The sequence below is a fragment of the Mytilus edulis genome, chromosome 9, assembly GCF_963676685.1.
Source record: "Mytilus edulis chromosome 9, xbMytEdul2.2, whole genome shotgun sequence".
Classification (NCBI taxonomy): domain Eukaryota; kingdom Metazoa; phylum Mollusca; class Bivalvia; order Mytilida; family Mytilidae; genus Mytilus; species Mytilus edulis.
Genome location: NC_092352.1, coordinates 5111103 through 5133836, shown reverse-complemented (window position 1 = coordinate 5133836; position 22734 = coordinate 5111103). Strand labels below are relative to the sequence as shown.

At 33.8% G+C, this 22734-nt stretch overlaps 1 protein-coding gene across 1 annotated transcript in view; it reads right to left on the bottom strand.

Moving 5' to 3' along the window:
• Positions 1 to 22734, bottom strand: part of LOC139489454 (uncharacterized) — a 67926-nt gene that overhangs the window by 24747 nt on the left and 20445 nt on the right. The window contains exons 2-6 of the mRNA XM_071275785.1: positions 17683 to 17868; positions 16855 to 17016; positions 6586 to 6762; positions 2374 to 4039; positions 710 to 891 (exon numbers count right to left, since the gene is read on the bottom strand). Coding sequence (XP_071131886.1) covers positions 710 to 891; positions 2374 to 4039; positions 6586 to 6762; positions 16855 to 17016; positions 17683 to 17868 — 2373 coding nt within the window. The remainder of the gene's footprint in view (positions 1 to 709; positions 892 to 2373; positions 4040 to 6585; positions 6763 to 16854; positions 17017 to 17682; positions 17869 to 22734) is intronic.

Here is a 22734-nt window from a genome sequence, read left to right as displayed (position 1 = left end):
TCAACAAGAAGTGATTGGCCGACTGATTAAATCCATATGTCATCTATTGAAAAAGGATTATCAGACGGATTAAAGCAAAATGTTATCTAACAAGAAGCGCCTGACCGACTGATTTAACCAATGTGTCATCTATTGAAAAATTATTGTCAGACGGATTAGGGCAAAGTGTTATCTTACAAGAAGTGACTGACCGACTGATTTAACCAATGTGTCATCTATTGAAAAATGATTGTCAGACGGATTAAAGCAAAGTGGTATATAACAAGAAGTGATTGTCTGGCGAATTTCACCAACGTGTCGTCTAACAAGCACTGACTGTTCGACGGATATCATCAAAAGTCATTGATAGATAAGTGACTGTCCGAGGAATTAAATAAAAGTGTAATCTGACAAGAAGTGACTGTATTGTAGAGTAATAAACGACTTTCAAATTTCAACTCACCATTATTATATCAAATATATTTTTAGGCACAGTTAGGTAGCAAAGAAATATGCAGCAAAAGTTTCGAACGGGAGAACGAACGAATATATGAGATGATAGGCGGACAGGTGAGACAAAAACAGTATACCACCAACTCATTGGAACGTTTGATTTAGTTTAACTGTATGAAATAGGTTGCTTTATACTAAAGATTTTACAAGGTTGATACTAAATAGTATAACTTATTGTTTAATGTTTATATATACATAGAATTAGCGAAAAAATTACCAGATAACATCCAAGATTCCCAGTTATTATTTGTTGTTGCCTTCCTGCTAAATATATCAAAATCTTTTACCTTCCACCAAAATTTAAATCCTTTTTGTTGTTCATACGTACAAAATGGACATGTAGCCTTTAGCGACATTATAGAAGTCAGAGCAGTCTTCTTCATGCAGTTTAATCTGCATCTACAAGAAAGTACACATACGAACTAGTCGGTAGTCGATGATTTTAATTCACGATAAAGAACATGAACAACGATTTTTTTTTATCTGTTTTATGTCCGTTCTCAATAAAAAAAAAAAAAAGCATAATCACAAAAATACTGATCTCCGAGGAAAAATTCAAAACTGAAATTCCTGAATCGAATAACAAAATCAAAAGCTCAAACACATCAAACGAATGGATAACAACATCATATTCCATTGAATGTTGGACATGTTACTGATTGGTATTTTAGTGTTACATACATGTACATCTTTATATGATTTATTTAATATTTGTTTTTTTGCTTTAAACTAGCTTTCAGTTATTGCTGTGTGTCTAATGTTTTGTGCATGTTAATATACACCGCCACGTTCGGTATGGGTTTTTGTAAGATTTCTATTATCGGTCTAATGGTTTGAGTCCTTTGAATTGTTTTCTTTTTATCTTGTATTGTAATACCACTACACCAGGGAGGGAGTATTTGCACCGTAAATTTTCTTATCTTGTACTGTTTTACCACTAATCCAGGGAGGGGGATAAGCACCGTAAAAAAATGTTTAACCCCGCTTTATTGGGTATTATCTGTCCTATGGCAGGAGCCTGAAGGTCAGTGATTGTCGTTAGTTCATGTCTGCTGTTGTTGTTTTCATAAATTGTTTTGTTATGAACTAGGCCGCTAGTTTTATCAATTGAATTGTTTCGTAATGTCATGTCAGTGTTTTAATCTGACTATACGGTATTGAGTTTTCTCCTTGTTGAAGGCCGTATAGTCGCTTATAAATAGTTACATCAATTTTATTTGAAATTTAGTAGATATTTTTCTATTTGGCAATCATACCATATCTCTTTAGTGTTATAAAATGATACATTATATAGTAACAACAACGTTATTTAAAAGACAGAGACACATAAAATGACCTCAAAAATGAAATAAAACCGAAATAATTCAATATCCCCCATAAATATCCTCACCAAAAGGTCCTATGTAATGGAAACTCTTTACATTAAACAGCGGTATACTATATATATAGCTACTGTTGAACAGCGGTATACTACTGTTGCCTTTATTTTGTACCCCAAGTAATTCAGTAGCTTTATAGCAAACAAACATTCTTAAATTAATTACACAAAGATTCATGACCTTATGAAGTAATTAGAAAATGTAACGGACCATATCCAAAGGAAAGTTTAACTCTTTTCTGGATTGAAGTTCGACTGAAATATTGCAATAGAAAGAATTTTCAAGCTCGTAAATGTGTAGAGAGTGATTTGACAAAAAGGATATTAAAATAACGGCAAAAGTTATCCTAAGGTCAAATTTGCCTAATGAAATCGGAAAGGGTGTTACGTGAACATTACTGGGATACAAGTACCTTTATAAGATCTTTGAGTTCACTCTTTACATTAAATTATTCTTTTCGTGTAATAATATTGTTTTAACTAGAACTGAGAACTTTACTTACTCTATATCCAGGATTGGCGGATTTCCTATACCTGATTGCGCATGTTGTATAAAGTAACTAATAGACTCCTCAAATTCTACTCTTAAATACACTAAAAATCCCCTTCCCTCTGAGACATCTTGAGAGGTAACAGTCAGACTTCCGGTTCCATCTTCGATTCCGTTGAACAGTTTACAAGCACTAGAGTTGAAAAATTCTATCTCTAGCCAGTTCAAGTAATACTTTTCTTGATTTTTCATTCTATTCCAATCAAATGAGTTAATCTTAGTAAACCCGTCAAAGATATCTCCCAGATAATTCATCAAACATTTTCCCGATTCATCAATGATGAGTTTGAAGTAACCATCAATTCCTATCAAATCTACTAAGTCTGTTGCACTGCGCACGTAAGACTGGACAGATTTAAAGCTATTTAACAAATCCCGCAGTGCAAATGCAAATTCTTTCGATATATTTGCATTTTGCAGCCATTCAAATAGATCATCAAAAAATGTATCATTCGCACTATCAGGCAACCCGTTAAGATCATTTAGTTTATACAAACTATCGAGAGTCAATGAGCTATCTGATAACCTTTCAAAAAAGTCGTCTGTATCCTGCAGAAAATCATCATACTCTGCACCATATAAATCATTCAGAAATTCTAGCATTTCGTTTAAAACAAGCGTGTTATTTCCTGGAAAAGGAAGGACATACTGTGTGTCTTTCAATTCAGATTTAGGTTTTGACTCCATTTCATACATGAAGTCAATATCAAAAAATCTTGTCAAAGGTATCCATTTATAAGGTGGAAGTGGCGTAGTTGTGTCCGGTGTTGTTGTCTCCAGTGCAGTTGTGTCCGGTGTAGTGATGTCCGGTGCAGTTGAGCTCGGTGTAGTGATGTCATGTGCAGTTGTGTTTGTTTCTTTTCGATTGCCTTTCCTCTTTCTTTTCGGTGGAGGATATTTATTAGGTTCAACCTTGACGTAAAACTCACTTCCATACATACAGCGAGAATTAGAATTCTTTAGGCTTTTGACAACGGGGTCAAGTGTAGAGCCATCGATGAATGCGACTTTGTTTCCTATATACGGAACAAAATTAGTTTCGTACCATTTCTTTTTATAGTCACCTGTATCATTAAACGCTAATACTGGGTCAATATTAAACTGCAGTAGATTATAAATATCATGTGTTACAAAATTGAGACATCTCCAGGAAAATATTATCCCAGAAGGATCACCGGGGCCTCTAGTTAAACTATACGACACAGAACGAGCGTCAAAGTCTGAGAGTCCTTGACCAATAGTCCTACCGGCTCCACCTTTAATAAATGCATGAGGTGGGGGTTGTTCTATTTTCACATACATTGATTCTTCCATCCAGTGTGTCATGCTTGCAGGATATCCTATTCTTGCATACAAACGATAGTATCCTATTTCATGTTCTCCTGGGTTAAACTTGAACTTAACGCCTGACTCTTTTCCTCCAACCTGTACTTCTGTATTAGCAGTAATGTTTATTACCTTGTATAACTCAAAGTAAGTATGAATTATAGTTGCTGTGGTACACTTGTTTTTCGTGAGAAGGTATATATCCACCTGTGCTGAGGTATAAATGGACATAGCATTTTCTATTTTTAGAAATTTGTCGCTAAACATTTGGTATGTTAGACATGGAGGTACAACTGAAAAAAAATAATTAATTTGTTTAAATGAACTGTGAGATCATCAAAATGTTTAAAATGGTTTCACCTTTGCAAATGATAAAGTAAACTGAAGACATTGACAAAACAAACAGTTGACTGAGATATAGAGATAATGTATTCTTGACTTGTCCAATCGAGTAGTTGTCACGTGAGATGAATGTATCTGTAGCGATATCCTGTTGTCATATTAAATTCAATGTGCATTATCATATAGACGACACAATGTTTTAATCGTATTTACTCACACTTTAATCATTATTTAATATGTTTAAGTGTAATGCGATTTTGTTTTTAAATTTCAAGAGACAGACACATTGCTTTCCAGATCTTGGTTCTTTGATATTTTTTCAAATAATTTGTACAAGAGGGACTAAAGATAGCAGAAGGACAGTAAAACTCATAAATCGAAAATAAACTGACAACGCCTGGCTAAAAATGAAAGAAGACAAACAGATAAACAATAGAACACATTACAGAACATAGAAAACTAAAAAATAAGCAACACGAACCCAACCAAAAACTAGGGGTGATCTCAGGTGCTCCGGAAGGGTTAGCAGATCCTGCTCCATATGTGGCACCCGTCGTGTTGCTCATGTTATAACAAATCCGGTAAATATTCTAATTCGGTAGGTCAACATTCATGAAAGGGAAGAGAATTGATAGTTACGACGTAAGGAACATATTCTATATCATTTGTGAAGCCGCTATTCCATAACGGTCAAACAACTCGTGATGGGAAAATCGTATCAATTGGGAGTTATATACCCCGTATGAAAGTGCTGCTGGAATTTTGCTACTTAGAAATGTAATATTTACGAGTTAAAGATTCTTCAATGCAAACGACATGATCATGCGTATTAATGTATGCTAGAATAATAGTCTATGGTTAATGCGCACAAAGCATTTGAATTTTATTTATATTCTTTTTTTTTGTATTTTCTGACGACTGATTTTAGTAGTTTTATATTCCTTAAAAGTAAATCACAAAAATAATGAACTCCGAGGAAAAGGACACCAAGAGATTATTACCTTACATGAATGTTTATCAATTGGATGCGACTGAATTTAAAAAGTCTCTTTTTACTTTGTTTATAAACTTAAGTAGATATTTGTTATAACATTTTATTAATCTAATCTTGTTCATTTTGTTTATTGTCTTTTGAAACCTCTTCTGACATCGGACTCGGACTTCTCATGAGTTTTACTGTGCGTATTACTGCGCGTTTCTTTTTGTACATTGGCTATAGAAATAGGGGCAGGGTTGAGATTAAAAAAAAACATGTTTAAGCCCGCCATATATTTACACCTTTCCCAAGTCAGGAGCCTCTGGTCTTTGTTAGTCTTGTATTATTTTTAATTTTAGTTTCTTGTGTATAATTCAGAGTTTAGTATGACGTCCATTATCACTGAACTAATATACACATTTGTTTAGAAGCCACCTGAGGGTCGCCTCCGGGTGCGGGAGTTTCTCGCTGCATTGAAGACCCATTGGTGGCCTTCGGCTGTTGTCTGCTCTATGGTCGGATTGTTGTTTCTTTGACATATTCCTCATTTCTATTCTTAATTTTACTCGAATTATCCTGGTATGTTGGTAAGTCGTTCACTTATTGAAATTTTTTTCTTATTTTTTCTGTAGACTTAGCTTTGATTTTTTATTACCCTGTATTGTCAAGCTAGGTTACTCATAATTATTTCTCAGTCACTCAATGTTTGATGTTGTTCCATACATAAGCTGCTGACACTGTATGTTTACATTCAAATTCCAATGCCGTCAAAACCACGTGTTGCATATCATCGTTCCACCCATTTAATTGTTTTATTGTCAATTAGAGGATTTTTTTCAGTCTACAGGAAACATCCATTTTAGTCATGACATTCGACATCAATACAATTTTTATGAATATTAACCTACGGACATGATGGTGAGAACATTGATCTTTTTATATTGAATCAATTTTTTTTTCTATGAAAAATAAAAGTTATTCGTGTTTTATTAACCTACTATTTATTCTTGAAAAAAAATCATGGCATGCACATCGTTTTTTTCAAATAGTTTTCCTTTCATTTTGGATGGGTTTTTTTCGCGGGAAAATCCCGGAAGACGTGAGGTGCTTGTCATTTTAAACTTCATAAAAATACGATTTGCTTGACCTTTTTTGTCTGCCACTAAGATTGATGATGCTGAATTGACTGTACACAAAGCAATGGAGGACGAAAGTGGGATTTTTTGAAGTTCTGAAATGTTTTAGGCATTCAGAAGTCAGTTTTGAAATGGCCATTAGAAAAAGGCGTTTTTGTACAATACTTTTGAATAACAATGAAAACATATCTTTAGAAATGTTTTATTTTATTTAGAAGAGTAGAAAAAACGTAAACTGTACTAAACTCGAACGCTGATATTAGCGTAGTGACGTCAATGCCGAATTTTTCCCTGTGATAAGTTCACACTCAAATACCGAACGCAACCAACAGGATGACTGATTTTAGACTACGGTAGGATATATCTTTTTAAAAACTCAACTTACCTCTGCAATTTCCGTCAGTCTGATTTACTCCTACGCAAAAATCGCCACCACAAATATTTACTGGATTATCACATCTTCTTGTATGATTATAGGTACCAGTTCCGTAAGTGGCAGAACCAGCAGGCATTGTACACGATCCCCATGCTCCCCATTCGCCCCATTGTCCTGCCACAGGTCCTAGTCAAATTAAAAAATAATGCGTTGAATATTTCATTTGTATGATTTATTTTAGAGCCAATGATGTTTTCTATCGGTGAATGTCGTGTCAAAGTCAATGATGTTTTCTATCGGTGAATGTGGTGTGAATGTCAGGGATGTTTTCTATCAGTGATTGGCGTATGAAAGTCAGTGCTGTTTTCTATCGGTGATTGTCATGTGAAAGTCAGTGATGTATTATATCGGTGAATGTCGTATCAAAAGTCTGTGATGTTTTCTATCGGTGAATGTCGTGTGAAAGTCAGTGATGTTTTCTATCGGTGAATGTCGTGTGAAAGTCAATGATGTTTTCTATCGGTGAATGTCGTGTGAAAGTCAGTGATGTTTTCTATCGGTGAATGTCGTGTGAAAGTCAGTTATGTTTTCTATCGGTGAATGTCGTGTGAAAAGCAATGATGTTTTCTATCGGTGAATGTCGTATCAGAGTCATTGATGTTTTCTATAGATGAATGTCATGTCAAAGTAAATCGAGTTTTCTATAGGTGAATGTCGTATCAAAGTCATTGATGTATTATATCGGTGAATGTCGTATCAAAAGTCTGTGATGTTTTCTATTGGTGAATGTCATATCAAAGTCAATGATGTTTTCTATCGGTGAATGTCGTGTGAAAGTCAGTGATGTTTTCTATCGGTGAATGTCGTGTAAAAGTCAGTTATGTTTTCTATCGGTGAATGTCGTGTGAAAAGCAATGATGTTTTCTATCAGTGAATGTCGTATCAGAGTCATTGATGTTTTCTATAGATGAATGTCATGTCAAAGTAAATCGAGTTTTCTATCGGTGAATGTCGTATCAAAGTCATTGATGTATTACATCGGTGAATGTCGTATCAAAAGTCTGTGATGTTTTCTATTGGTGAATGTCATATCAAAGTCAATGATGTTTTCTATCGGTGAATGTCGTGTGAAAGTCAGTGATGTTTTCTATCGGTGACTGTCGTGTGAAAGTCAGTTATGTTTTCTATCGGTGAATGTCGTGTGGAAAGCAATGATGTTTTCTATCGGTGAATGTCGTGTTAATGTCTTTAATGTTTTCTATCGGTGGATGTCGTGTCAATGTCAATGAAGTTTTCTATCGGTGAATGTTGTGTGAAAAGCAATGATGTTTTCTATCGGTGAATGTCGTATCAGAGTCATTGATGTTTTCTATAGGTGAATGTCATGTCAAAGTAAATCGAGTTTTCTAACGGTGAATATCGTATCAAATTCATTGATGTTTTCTATCGGTGAATGTCGTATGAAATTTAGTGATGTTTTTTATCGGTGAATGTCGTGTGAAAGTCAGTTATGTTTTCTATCGATGAAAGTCGTGTGAAAAGCAATGATGTTTTCTATAGGTGAATGTCGCGTCAAAGTAAATCCATTTTTCTATCGGTGAATGTCGTATCAAAGTCTTTGATGTTTTCTATCGGTGAATGTCGTGTGAAAGACAGTGATGTTTTCTATCGATGAATGTCGTGTCAATGTCAATGATGTTTTCGATCGGTGAATGTCGTGTCAATGTCAATGATCTTTTCTATCGGTGAATGTCGTGTCAATGTCAATTATGTTTTCTATCGGTGGGTATCGTGTCATTGTCAATTATGTTTTCGATCGGTGAATGTCGTATCAAAGTCATTGATGTTTTCTATCGGTGAATTTCATATGAAATTCAGTGATGTTTTCTATCGATTAATGTCGTATGAAAGTCAGTGATGATTTCTATCAGTGAATGTCGTATCAATTTCGATGATGTTTTCTATCAGTGAATGTCGTGTCAATGTTAATGATGTTTTCTATCGGAGAATGTCGTGTCAATGTCAATGATGTTTTCTATCGGTGAGTGTCGTAAAAAATTCAGTGTTGTTTTCTATCGGTTAGTGTCGTATGAGAGTCAGTGATATTTTCTATCGGTGAATTTCGTATCAAAGTCATTCATTTTTCCTATCGGTGATTTTCGTATCAAAGTCATTGATGTTTTCTATCGTTGAATGTCGTATGAAATTCAGTGATGTTTTCTATCGGTTAGTGTCTTATGAGAGTCAGTGATATTTTCTATCGGTGAATTTCGTATCAAAGTCATTCATTTTTCCTATCGGTGATTTTCGTATTAAAGTCAGTGATGTTTTCTATCGGTGATTGTCGTATCAAAGTCATTGATGTTTTCTATCGGTGAATGTCGTATCAAAGTCAATGATATTTTCTATCGGTTAGTGTCGTATGAAAGTCAGTGGTGTTTTTAATCGGTGATTGTCGTATCAAAGTCATTGATGTTTTCTATCGGTGAATATCATATGAAAGCCAGTGACGTTATCTTTCGATGATAGTCGTATGAAAGTCAGTAATGTTTTCTATCGGTTTTGTCGTATGAAAGTCAGTGATGTTTTTAATCGGTGATTGTCGTATCAAAGTCATTGATGTTTTCTATCGGTGAATGTCGTATGAAAGCCAGTGATTTAATCGATCGGTAATTGTCGTATAAAAGTCAGTGATGTTTTTAATCAGTGATTGTCGTATGAAAGCCAGTGATGTTTTCTATCGGTGAATGTCGTATGAAAGCCAGTGATGTTATCTATCGGGGATTGCCGTATGAAAGTCAGTGATGTTTTATATCAGTGATTGTCGTATGCAAGCCAGTGATGTTTTCTATCGGTGAATGTCATATGAAAGTCAGTGATGTTATCTATCGGTGATTGTAGTTTCAATGTCAATGATGTTCTCTATCAGTGAATGTCATATCAATGTCAATGATTTTTTTTATCGGTGAATGTAGTTGCATAGTCGGTGATATTCTCTATCACTGAATGTCGTATGGAAGTCAGTGATGTTTTCTATCGATGATTATCGTATGAAAGGTAGTGATGTTCTTTATTGCTGAATGTCGCATGAACATCTGTGATGTTTTTTATCGGTGATTGTCGTATAAGAGTCAGTGAAGTTTTCTATCGATGATTATCGTATGAAAGGTAGTGATGTTTTTTATTGCTGAATGTCGCATGAAAGTCTGTGATGTTTTTTATCGGTGATTGTCGTATAAGAGTCAGTGATGTTTTCCATCAGTGATTTTCGTATGAAAGTCATTGGTGTTTTCAATCGGTGAATGTCGTATGAAAGTCAGTGATGTTTTTTATCGGTGATTGTCGTTTGAAAGTCAGTGACGTTTTCTATTGGTGATTGTTGTGTCAATGTCAATGATGTTCTCTATCAGTAAATGTCGTATTAATGTCAATGATTTTTTCTTTCGGTGAATGTAGTTTTAAAGTCAGTGATGTTCTTTATTGCTGAATGTCGCATGAATATCTGTGATGTTTTTTATCGGTGATTGTCGTATAAGAGTCAGTGATGTTTTCCATCAGTGATTTTCGTATGAAAGTCATTGGTGTTTTGTATCGGTGAATGTCGTATGAAAGTCAGTGATGTTTTCTATCAGTGATTGTCGTTTGAAAGTCAGTTATGTTTTCTATTGATGATTGTCGTATAAAAGTCAGTGACGTTTTCTATCGGTGATTGTCGTATCAAAGTCATTAATGTTTTCTATCGTTGAATGTCGTATGAAATTCAGTGATGTTTTCTATCGGTTAGTGTCGTATGACAGTCAGTGATGTTTTGTATCGGTGAATGTCGTATGAAAGTCATTGGTTTTTTCTATCGATGAATGTCGTGTGAAAGTCAATGATGTTCTCTATCGGTGATTGTCGTATGAAAGTCAGTGATGTTTTCTATTGATGATTGTCGTATGAAAGTCAGTAACGTTTTCTTTCGGTGATTGTCGTGTCAATGTCAATGATGTTCTCTATCATTAAATGTCGTATCAATGTCAATAATGTTTTCTATCGTTGAATGTAATTGCATAGTCAGTAATGTTCTTTATCGCTGAATGTCGTATGGAAGTCAGTGATGTTTTCTATCGATGATTATCGTATAAAAATCAGTAACGTTTTCTATCGGTGATTTTCGTATCAACGTTATTGATGTTTTCTATCGTTGAATGTCGTATGATATTCAGTGATGGTTTCTATCGGTTAATGTCGTATCAAAGTCATTGATGTTTTCTATCGGTGATTGTCGTATCAAAGTCATTAATGTTTTCTATCGTTGAATGTAATTGCATAGTCAGTGATGTTCTCTATCGATGAATGTCGTATGAAAGTCAGTAACGTTTTCTATCGGTGAATAACGTATCAAAGTCATTGATGTTTTCTATCGGTGATTGTCGTATCAAAGTCATTAATGTTTTCTATCGTTGAATGTCGTATGAAATTCAGTGATGTTTTCTATCGGTTAGTGTCGTATGACAGTCATTGATGTTTTCTATCGGTGATTTTCGTATCAACGTTATTGATGTTTTCTATCGTTGAATGTCGTATGATATTCAGTGATGGTTTCTATCGGTTAATGTCGTATGAAACTCAGTGGTGTATTATTATCGGTGATTGTCGTATCAAAGTCATTGATGTTTTCTATCGGTGAATGTCGTATGAAAGTCAGTGATGTTTTCTATCGGTGATTATCGTATGAAAGTCATTGGTGTTTTCTATCGGTGAAGGTCGTATGAAAGCCAGTGATGTTATCTATCGGTAATTGTCGTATAAAAGTCAGTGATGTTTTCTATCAGTGAATGTCGTATCAAAAGTCTGTGATGTTTTCTATTGGTGAATGTCATATCAAAGTCAATGATGTTTTCTATCGGTGAATGTCGTGTGAAAGTCAGTGATGTTTTCTATCGGTGACTGTCGTGTGAAAGTCAGTTATGTTTTCTATCGGTGAATGTCGTGTGAAAAGCAATGATGTTTTCTATCGGTGAATGTCGTATCAGAGTCATTGATGTTTTCTATAGATGAATGTCATGTCAAAGTAAATCGAGTTTTCTATCGGTGAATGTCGTATCAAAGTCAGTGATGTTTTCTATCGGTGAATGTCGTGTAAAAGTCAGTGATGTTTTCTATCGGTGAATGTCGTGTGAAAGTCAGTTATGTTTTCTATCGATGAATGTCGTGTGAAAAGCAATGATGTTTTCTATCGGTAAATGTCGTATCAGAGTCATTGATGTTTTCTATAGATGAATGTCATGTCAAAGTAAATCGAGTTTTCTATCGGTGAATGTCGTATCAAAGTCATTGGTGTTTTCTATCGGTGAATGTCGTGTGAAAGTCAGTGATGTTTTCTATCGGTGAATGTCGTGTCAATGTCAATGATAAATTCTATCGGTGGATATCGTGTTATTGTCAATTATGTTTTCGATCGATGAATGTCGTGTCAATGTCAATGATGTTTTCTATCGGCGAATGTTCTGTTAATGTCTTTAATGTTTTCTATCGGTGGATGTCGTGTCAATGTCAAAGAAGTTTTCTATCGGTGAATGTTGTGTGAAAAGCAATGATGTTTTCTATCGGTGAATGTCGTATCAGAGTCATTGATGTTTTCTATAGGTGAATGTCGTGTCAAAGTAAATCGAGTTTTCTAACGGTGAATATCGTATCAAATTCATTGATGTTTTCTATCGGTGAATGTTGTATGAAATTTAGTGATGTTTTTTATCGGTGAATGTCGTGTGAAAGTCAGTTATGTTTTCTGTCGATGAAAATCGTGTGAAAAGCAATGATGTTTTCTATAGGTGAATGTCGCGTCAAAGTAAATCCAGTTTTCTATCGGTGAATGTCGTATCAAAGTCATTGATGTTTTCTATCGGTGAATGTCGTGTGAAAGACAGTGATGTTTTCTATCGGTGAATGTCGTGTCAATGTCAATGATGTTTTCTATAGGTGGGTATCGTGTCATTGTCAATTATGTTTTCGATCGGTGAATGTCGTGTCAATGTCAATGATCTTTTCTATCGGTGAATGTCGTGTCAATGTCAATTATGTTTTCTATCGGTGGGTATCGTGTCATTGTCAATTATGTTTTCGATCGGTGAATGTCGTATCAAAGTCATTGATGTTTTCTATCGGTGAATTTCATATGAAATTCAGTGATGTTTTCTATCGATTAATGTCGTATGAAAGTCAGTGATGATTTCTATCAGTGAATGTCGTATCAATTTCGATGATGTTTTCTATCAGTGAATGTCGTGTCAATGGTAATGATGTTTTCTATCGGAGAATGTCGTGTCAATGTCAATGATGTTTTCTATCGGTGAGTGTCGTATAAAATTCAGTGATGTTTTCTATCGGTTAGTGTCGTATGAGAGTCAGTGATATTTTCTATCGGTGAATTTCGTATCAAAGTCATTCATTTTTCCTATCGGTGATTTTCGTATCAAAGTCATTGATGTTTTCTATCGTTGAATGTCGTATGAAATTCAGTGATGTTTTCTATCGGTTAGTGTCTTATGAGAGTCAGTGATATTTTCTATCGGTGAATTTCGTATCAAAGTCATTCATTTTTCCTATCGGTGATTTTCGTATCAAAGTCAGTGATGTTTTCTATCGGTGATTGTCGTATCAAAGTCATTGATGTTTTCTATCGGTGAATGTCGTATCAAAGTCAATGATGTTTTCTATCGGTTAGTGTCGTATGAAAGTCAGTGGTGTTTTTAATCGGTGATTGTCGTATCAAAGTCATTGATGTTTTCTATCGGTGAATATCATATGAAAGCCAGTGACGTTATCTTTTCGATGATAGTCGTATGAAAGTCAGTAATGTTTTCTATCGGTTTTGTCGTATGAAAGTCAGTGATGTTTTTAATCGGTGATTGTCGTATCAAAGTCATTGATGTTTTCTATCGGTGAATGTCGTATGAAAGCCAGTGATGTTATCGATCGGTAATTGTCGTATAAAAGTCAGTGATGTTTTTAATCAGTGATTGTCGTATGAAAGCCAGTGATGTTTTCTATCGGTGAATGTCGTATGAAAGCCAGTGATGTTATCTATCGGGGATTGCCGTATGAAAGTCAGTGATGTTTTCTATCAGTGATTGTCGTATGCAAGCCAGTGATGTTTTCTATCGGTGAATGTCATATGAAAGTCAGTGATGTTATCTATCGGTGATTGTAGTTTCAATGTCAATGATGTTCTCTATCAGTGAATGTCATATCAATGTCAATGATTTTTTCTATCGGTGAATGTAGTTGCATAGTCGGTGATATTCTCTATCACTGAATGTCGTATGGAAGTCAGTGATGTTTTCTATCGATGATTATCGTATGAAAGGTAGTGATGTTCTTTATTGCTGAATGTCGCATGAACATATGTGATGTTTTTTATCGGTGATTGTCGTATAAGAGTCAGTGATGTTTTCTATCGATGATTATCGTATGAAAGGTAGTGATGTTTTTTATTGCTGAATGTCGCATGAAAGTCTGTGATGTTTTTTATCGGTGATTGTCGTATAAGAGTCAGTGATGTTTTCAATCAGTGATTTTCGTATGAAAGTCATTGGTGTTTTCAATCGGTGAATGTCGTATGAAAGTCAGTGATGTTTTTATCGGTGATTGTCGTTTGAAAGTCAGTGACGTTTTCTATCGGTGATTGTTGTGTCAATGTCAATGATGTTCTCTATCAGTAAATGTCGTATTAATGTCAATGATTTTTTCTTTTGGTGAATGTAGTTTTAAAGTCAGTGATGTTCTTTATTGCTGAATGTCGCATGAATATCTGTGATGTTTTTTATCGGTGATTGTCGTATAAGAGTCAGTGATGTTTTCCATCAGTGATTTTCGTATGAAAGTCATTGGTGTTTTGTATCGGTGAATGTCGTATGAAAGTCAGTGATGTTTTCTATCAGTGATTGTCGTTTGAAAGTCAGTTATGTTTTCTATTGATGATTGTCGTATAAAAGTCAGTGACGTTTTCTATCGGTGATTGTCGTATCAAAGTCATAAATGTTTTCTATCGTTGAATGTCGTATGAAATTCAGTGATGTTTTCTATCGGTTAGTGTCGTATGACAGTCAGTGATGTTTTGTATCGGTGAATGTCGTATAAAAGCGATTGGTTTTTTCTATCGATGAATGTCGTGTGAAAGTCAATGATGTTCTCTATCGGTGATTGTCGTATGAAAGTCAGTGATGTTTTCTATTGATGATTGTCGTATGAAAGTCAGTAACGTTTTCTTTCGGTGATTGTCGTGTCAATGTCAATGATGTTCTCTATCATTAAATGTCGTATCAATGTCAATAATTTTTTCTATCGTTGAATGTAATTGCATAGTCAGTGATGTTCTTTATCGCTGAATGTCGTATGGAAGTCAGTGATGTTTTCTATCGATGATTATCGTATAAAAGTCAGTAACGTTTTCTATCGGTGAATGTCATATCAAAGTAAGTGATGTTTTCTATCGGTGATTGTCGTATCAAAGTCATTCATGTTTTCTATCGTTGAATGTAATTGCATAGTCAGTGATGTTCTCTATCGATGAATGTCGTATGGAAGTCAGTGATGTTTTCTATCGATGAATGTCGTATGAAAGTCAGTAACGTTTTCTATCGGTGAATAACGTATCAAAGTCATTGATGTTTTCTATCGGTGATTGTCGTATCAAAGTCATTCATGTTTTCTATCGTTGAATGTAATTGCATAGTCAGTGATGTTCTCTATCGATGAATGTCGTATGAAAGTCAGTAACGTTTTCTATCGGTGAATAACGTATCAAAGTCATTGATGTTTTCTATCGGTGATTGTCGTATCAAAGTCATTAATGTTTTCTATCGTTGAATGTCGTATGAAATTCAGTGATGTTTTCTATCGGTTAGTGTCGTATGACAGTCATTGATGTTTTCTATCGGTGATTTTCGTATCAACGTTATTGATGTTTTCTATCGTTGAATTTCGTATGATATTCAGTGATGGTTTCTATCGGTTAATGTCGTATGAAACTCAGTGGTGTATTATTATCGGTGATTGTCGTATCAAAGTCATTGATGGTTTCTATCGGTGAATGTCGTATGAAAGTCAGTGATGTTTTCTATCGGTGATTATCGTATGAAAGTCATTGGTGTTTTCTATCGGTGAAGGTCGTATGAAAGCCAGTGATGTTATCTATCGGTAATTGTCGTATAAAAGTCAGTGATGTTTTCTATCAGTGAATGTCGTTTGAAAGTCAGTGATGTTTTCTTTCGGTGAATGTCGTGTGAAAGTCAATGATGTTCTCTATCAGTGAATGTCGTATGAAAGCCATTGGTTTTTTTCTATCGATGAATGTCGTGTGAAAGTCAATGATGTTCTCTATCGGTGATTGTCGTATGAAAGTCAGTGATGTTTTCTATTGATGATTGTCGTATGAAAGTCAGTAACGTTTTCTTTCGGTGATTGTCGTGTCAATGTCAATGATGTTCTCTATCATTAAATGTCGTATCAATGTCAATGATTTTTTCTATCGTTGAATGTAGTTTCAAAGTCAGTTATGTTCTTTATCGCTGAATGTCGTATGAAAGTCAGTGATGTTTTCTATCGGTGAATGTCGTGTGAAAGTCAATTATTTTTTCTATCGGTGACTGTTTTGTCAAAATCAATGTTTTCTAACGGTGAATGTCAAAACGGGGTTTTCAATGTCGTCTTGTTATTTTAAACTAGTTTTAAATTGTGAATTACAAAGTAGTTGTCAGCGGGCAAAATCTTTATTGTCACAAAATGATAGAAAATCAATTTTCAAATCGAGCACTTTCAATGTGATTATAGTGTTTGCTCCGTTATGAACTATTCTTTTTTTCAAAGAATGATTTACAATATATACGTTGACATAAAACAATGAACAATATCTATTTGTTCAATACTTTAGAGAGATAATTTATAAAACAAAATTTGATTTACAATTTTTTTTTAAATCGTGCAAAATCTTTTCATATAAATATTATATGGCAGAAAGTTTATGCATTTTGGTTTGCATCCAATCCACAATAAACTTTAACTCGATTATTAAAGATATTTTATAAACGTTTTCTTTCTTTTGTGAATACAATCTTGGAATACTTTTATTCTTGAATTAAAGAAGAAATTACAATCAAAAAGGCTAATACCCGTTTGAGAGAAATTTACCTTTTCGGCAATTGGAAAATCTTCAGAATTGTATGCTTAATTCTCAGCATTTGAAAACAATTGTTTTTAATATCCAACGACATCTGATTTTTTTAAATCACTCACCGCAATCTTTTGAAAGTTCATCTCTTCCAAACTGACTACAATCTTGCCCGCCATTGCATGGTGTTGGATTATGACATGTTCTTCGTCTCATTGTTGATTGGTCACACTTCTGTGAGCAATCATCCCATTCACTCCATGCTGTGTAACCGCCATCAACTATTTCTAATGCAGAAATTATAAGTATTTGATTAGAACATTACTCCTTATCTTCTTTCGTGTAGGATAACAATGTTCCTATAATATGTTTATATATCTGATACTAGTATAATGATCGCTGCATTTTAAATTATACGTTTAAATGTAAAATTAGGAAGATGTGGTAACATTGTCAAAGAGACAACTCTCCACAAGTCATATAATAACACAGAAATTAACAACTAAAGGTCACCACAATGCCTTCAACAATAAACAAAAGCGATACCGCATAGCACACTTTCTACTCAACTGTTCATCCGATTCCAAACTAATGCCTCGTTTACACATACATTTAATTCGAATTGAATTCGAATCGAATGTGAATCGAATTTGCTAATCGCAGTCACACACTCTTCTTTTTTAATTCGAATTAAAACAAATTACCACAAAGATAAATTTGAACCTACATTGAACAGCTTGATGGTTGCCACATGTGTGTCAGGATCTATTTACCTTTCCCTACCAGAGCACTCCAGACTTTGATGTGATTTTTATTTTTCGTTTTTTTTTTTGGTTGTTTTTTTTGCTTAATATTCACTTTTTTTATAGACTATTGTACTTTCAGTTTGTTTTGCAACGGTTTGTGTTCGCTGTACATTTGATATCTTTCGTCAATTATTTGTTATGACTCACCAGATGTAAGATAACAGCCTCTTGATTGGGACAGAGATGTTGTAGTTGTTTTTTTTTTATCTGAAGTGTCCACTCTTTTTCCTGTTCGTTTCTCTGTTCCTCTGCAGGTTTGATCTAAACTTTCAGAAATTTTTCCACATGATCCCCAAGCGGTCCATGTTGTCGTTACTGTAGCTTCAGAAAGAGCTAGAAAAAGAGAGCATGGGATTATTGATCTTAAGACTTAACTTTTTATATCAAACAACATTTTACTAAATTTATAAGTTTTAATTTTTGTTTATGTTGACAATGTAGCTTCTTTATGTGGTATTAATCCACGTTTATACGATGTTTATTGTTTTCTATTTCATATCGGTTACGAATTAGCTGCTCTTGATTAAAAAGAAGGCCACTTAACATTCTTTATTCTTCGGTTATAAATTTCATCGGTCATTAATAGAACAAAACGGACCAGAAAACCGGTCGTTAACGAACTTTTACATGTTATTGACCAATTAGTGTGGTTTCTCTGTTATTGATCATGACCGATGGGGTGTGGTTTCACTATTTATAGAGATGTCCCTTTAATAAAACATGTTCCTGTTTTCAATTGTATATTAAAGTTTTTGAATTATTTACCATAGGATATAGTAAATTATAAAATTATAGAAAGCTTTATTTAGCATTCATATACTGAAAAATTGCACTTAAATGAATTACAGTGACTTAAAGCTACATGTATTACGACGACTGGACTTCACTCTTTGCTATTGTACAATAACTCGAGTTTGCTAAGAACATTTTGAATTGATAAGAATTGAAAAACCATGGTTTACTCAATGGAATAAACGTACGATCATTATCACTGTCTACGTCAATACCACTGTTCTGTTGGTCCAATTTTTCAATAACAATTATGTAAGTAGTGTTTAGGTAGTTTTACAAAGACTACAACATAGGCGATCGCATGTGAGAAGTTTAAAAATAATATGAGACGACCATTCGTTGAAGGGTTACAAAGAAACATGAGACAAATGCAAATTAGAATTTTACAAAACATAATTGATAAACGTTAACGAGAAGATTACAACAGACGAATGTACATGCCTTTTGTTCGAAATGAATTGAGGAAAACCCTCGTGATAATTTTGAGTGCATTTCTATCTTACACAAATGATGCAAACGGCTAAGCGCGCACATTTTTTGACCATTTGTTTCTAGCATACATTTGCAAAGTTTGTAAAACATTTATTTACAAACAACATGTGCATGCATTATTGAAAGTTCAAACAGAGTCAGTAAACACTGATTAAACGAAGTATTTGTTATTACTTTTGTAACGTTTAGAAAACAACAACAAACGCCACACAACGTTAACAAAATTTTGGTTAGAAAGAAATGCACAAATACATCGTTTAATCAGGTTGAAGTTAGACACAAATGTAGCGTTGTAATAACAAAAGATGAATGACAAACGGTAAACGCATTTTTAGCGAGTGCACAGTTTGTCAAAGTCTATGTTAACTTTGCAATCGTATGTTAGAAACATATAATCAAAACGTGTGCGTGCTTAGCCGTTTGAATTGTATGTGTTAGAAAGAAATGCACGCTTAATAATATAACAAACGCTCATAGATGTTTAAGATAATACTGAGGCGAACTATGTTTAGAAGTTTACAAAACAATATGAGAAGTGCGAGTTAAACGTTAACAAAATCAAAATGAGACCAACATCAAACAGAAAGTTACAAAACGACATTAGACGGATGATAGTTTGAATATTACAAAGCAACAAGAGACAAATGATTATTTCGAGATTTTCAAAACAACATAAGCTAAGCACACCTATGATGTAACAAAACCATACCAGGTAAATGCTCTTTTTGAAGTATTAATGCTGTAAACCTCATTGAGAAGTTTACTAAATAACATGAGGCGAACGATCAAGGTAGGTTCACAAATCAGAATGATACTAATGAATCAGCGGTTAACAAAGCAACATGTAAAACAATAATCATAAGGCGAACACTTATTGAAGGTTTACAAAAACATGGTAAACACGCATGTGAAATGTTAACAATAATCATAAGGCGAACACTCATTGAAGGTTTACAAAAACATGGTAAACATGACTATGAAACGTCATAGGAAGTCTACAAGGTACACACAGTTGTTTGTCTCTTGATTTTGTATTATGTACATGACATTTTTAGTTTGTTTTCGAGTTGGGCTATTTTTAGCCTTTGAACAGTGTGCTGTGTATAATCGTTATACATACAAGTAGACACCCGTGATATCGCGGGTCCGTGACTGACTTAAAGTATATAACTATGCCTAAGCCTTATTTTAGTAATTAGTATTGTCATCTGATAAAGTCATGTCGATTATAAGAAACACAGTTTTTTTTTTTTGCTTTCAAATCTTTCTGTTTGAACCCGTCGACCTGGAACTTATCAATTATTGGTAATATTAATTATTTGGAAAACAAAAGGTCCTGGCTATCCAGGAATGGAGTATTTTTTAATCAACAGCATTGTCCTATATTAGTTATCTTAGAAAGTTGCTGATTGCTGAATAAAACTACAATAGGGAACAATTTGACAATGATAGAATTTAGTAGTGTCATCCCTTTGATTATGACCCGTGTATATAGCAAAATCCTAAATACACCGCTTGGTGGTGCGCCTGTCAAATGCGGAACGTACAGATAAGGTAATAGCTAACAGGTGAATATACTATTGGTATCGGTATCGGATTCGACCCGGAACTTGTTAAGTATTGGCAATATTAATTATGTGGAAAACAAAAGGGTCTGGAGTGGTGTAATTTTTAATCTACACCATTGTCCTATATTAGTTCTATATAGAGTTGAATTCTTTGATTTGTCGTTTTTACCCGATGACGGCTGACAAATTGGACCTCGTAATTTTAGTATTATAGATTCATAATTCATTATTTAAAAAACATTGTTTATCTAACCTAGAAACTGAAATACCCCCCACAATGTTATATAATTTGCATCTTTCAATAACATTTCACGAGAAGTATTCGTTTAATCAATTTTCAAAATTTAGCAAAGTTCGAAGAAGGGACTAGGGGTTATAGTTATATGTTTTCATTGTATGCATATGTAATCAATCACAAGCTTCAAATCAGACGATATTACATTGTATGCATACATTTATTGAAAGTTGACATTGTCTGTTACTAAAAATTAATAGATTTATTCTTGACAGTCTCTAATTGACGTTTCATTGTTTGTTTTAAAATAAGGAAAATATTTAATTCCTTTACGTTTTTGTAGTTATAAGAAACTGTCAAGACCAAATGGTTTATTCAAAGTTTGCTTTTCTTTATTTACTTTGTAATAACGAACCATCAAACGTTTATTGATATCCAATAAAAGTGAAACATGAAAAGAAGCCTAGATATCGTTTTAAATAATTATAAAGGCGTAAATAAACTTGTTAACATTTTATGTTACAAAAGTGGGTTCTCAAATATAAAAATAGGATATGTAGTTCTTAAGTAACACATGGTCTTTTCAGTCTTGGCGTTGTTCCAGGTTGAGGACCGTAATAAGTTTAGACAAGTTCTGATGGACTAAAACACTTTGAGCAGGCATATTTACACGTCATAAGTTAAAATTTTCTTCACTCATATAACCGTACAATGAAATAAATAGAAAAGTTATTCAATACTATTAACGGTATCAAGTCTGTTTGTGAACAGTTAAAGATGAGTTGAAAGTAGAACCGAAACAGAAACAATAATTGATTAACAATTAAACTTACATTTGACAATTGACATACCATATTTGAGCAATACTAACAAGTTGTTGTAGACGAATCTCGCGTCTTGCGTAGAAGCTTCAAAGCCCGGTATCATAAATCGCCTCCTTCCGAAATTGTCACATTCAGGACTTTTAGGAATTTTGGTCATCAACGCTCTTCAACTTCGTACTTTATTTGGCCTTTTAACGTTTTTGGATTCGATCGTCGCTGATAAGTCTTTTGTAGACGAAACGTGCGTCTGGCGAAATACAGGATTAAATCCTGGTATCAATGACGAATTTATTTACAATACTTGAGTTCTGAGAGAGTCCATGGCAAGCTGTTTGTTTTATATAAATAGTCCATTGCAGCCTTTAAAAAGATATCTGATAAAGTAAATTAGATATCTTATTAATCTCCTCGGAGTTCGGTATTTTTGTTATATTACTTATGAGAATATAAAATATCTTTTAAACAACTACTTTGTGAGATATCTTTTACTAATAAAAGATATCTCACAAAGTAGTTGTTTAAAAGATATTTGATATTCTATAGTTTATATCGTCATGACTTTTAAAATCGCTAAATATAGAGATCTACTGATTATGCAAATTTGATAGTCTAGGTTGTCACCAAGATTAAGGGATGTAATAAGAACATGGTCGAATATTAAGTGTAAATATGTTTGATTCACTCAGTAAACTTGATTTGCATGTACGAGACATATAGAAAAAATATACCTTTTGGAATTAGGGTCCTCAATACTACTCAATTTCTTACTTTATTTGGAACTTTGAACCTTTTTGGGGTCATTCGTCAGTGGTGAGTATTTTATTAACGAAGTGTTAGCCTGACTTACACAATGTTACACCTTGTTTCTATAATAAGTTTATTTTCAACCTTTAGGTTTTAACTGCAATATCTCTTACGCCATATATATTTTTTTATTAAGCTTTTATATGTGTTTCTAAAATCTGTTATTATTCTAGACATGTAGAAAGACCAAAGGTATAAGTCGTTCACCATAATGCGAGTTGTGTTACCAGAGAACCAAATGAAATATCTATTCATTTTGCTGTGTAAATCGTTACAACGTTATTGTGCCATATAAAAAGGGACATCTGTTTGTTTCCGCCCTTTCCATCCATAGAATTGTAATGACAAACACATTTGGTAACGTTTACATAATACTTTGACCGGATAAATATATCTAATAATACATTCCTATTTATTATTCTTATAGATCATATTACAAAACTTAAAGTGGATTTTAACAAGACAAAATATATATTTAGAGTTT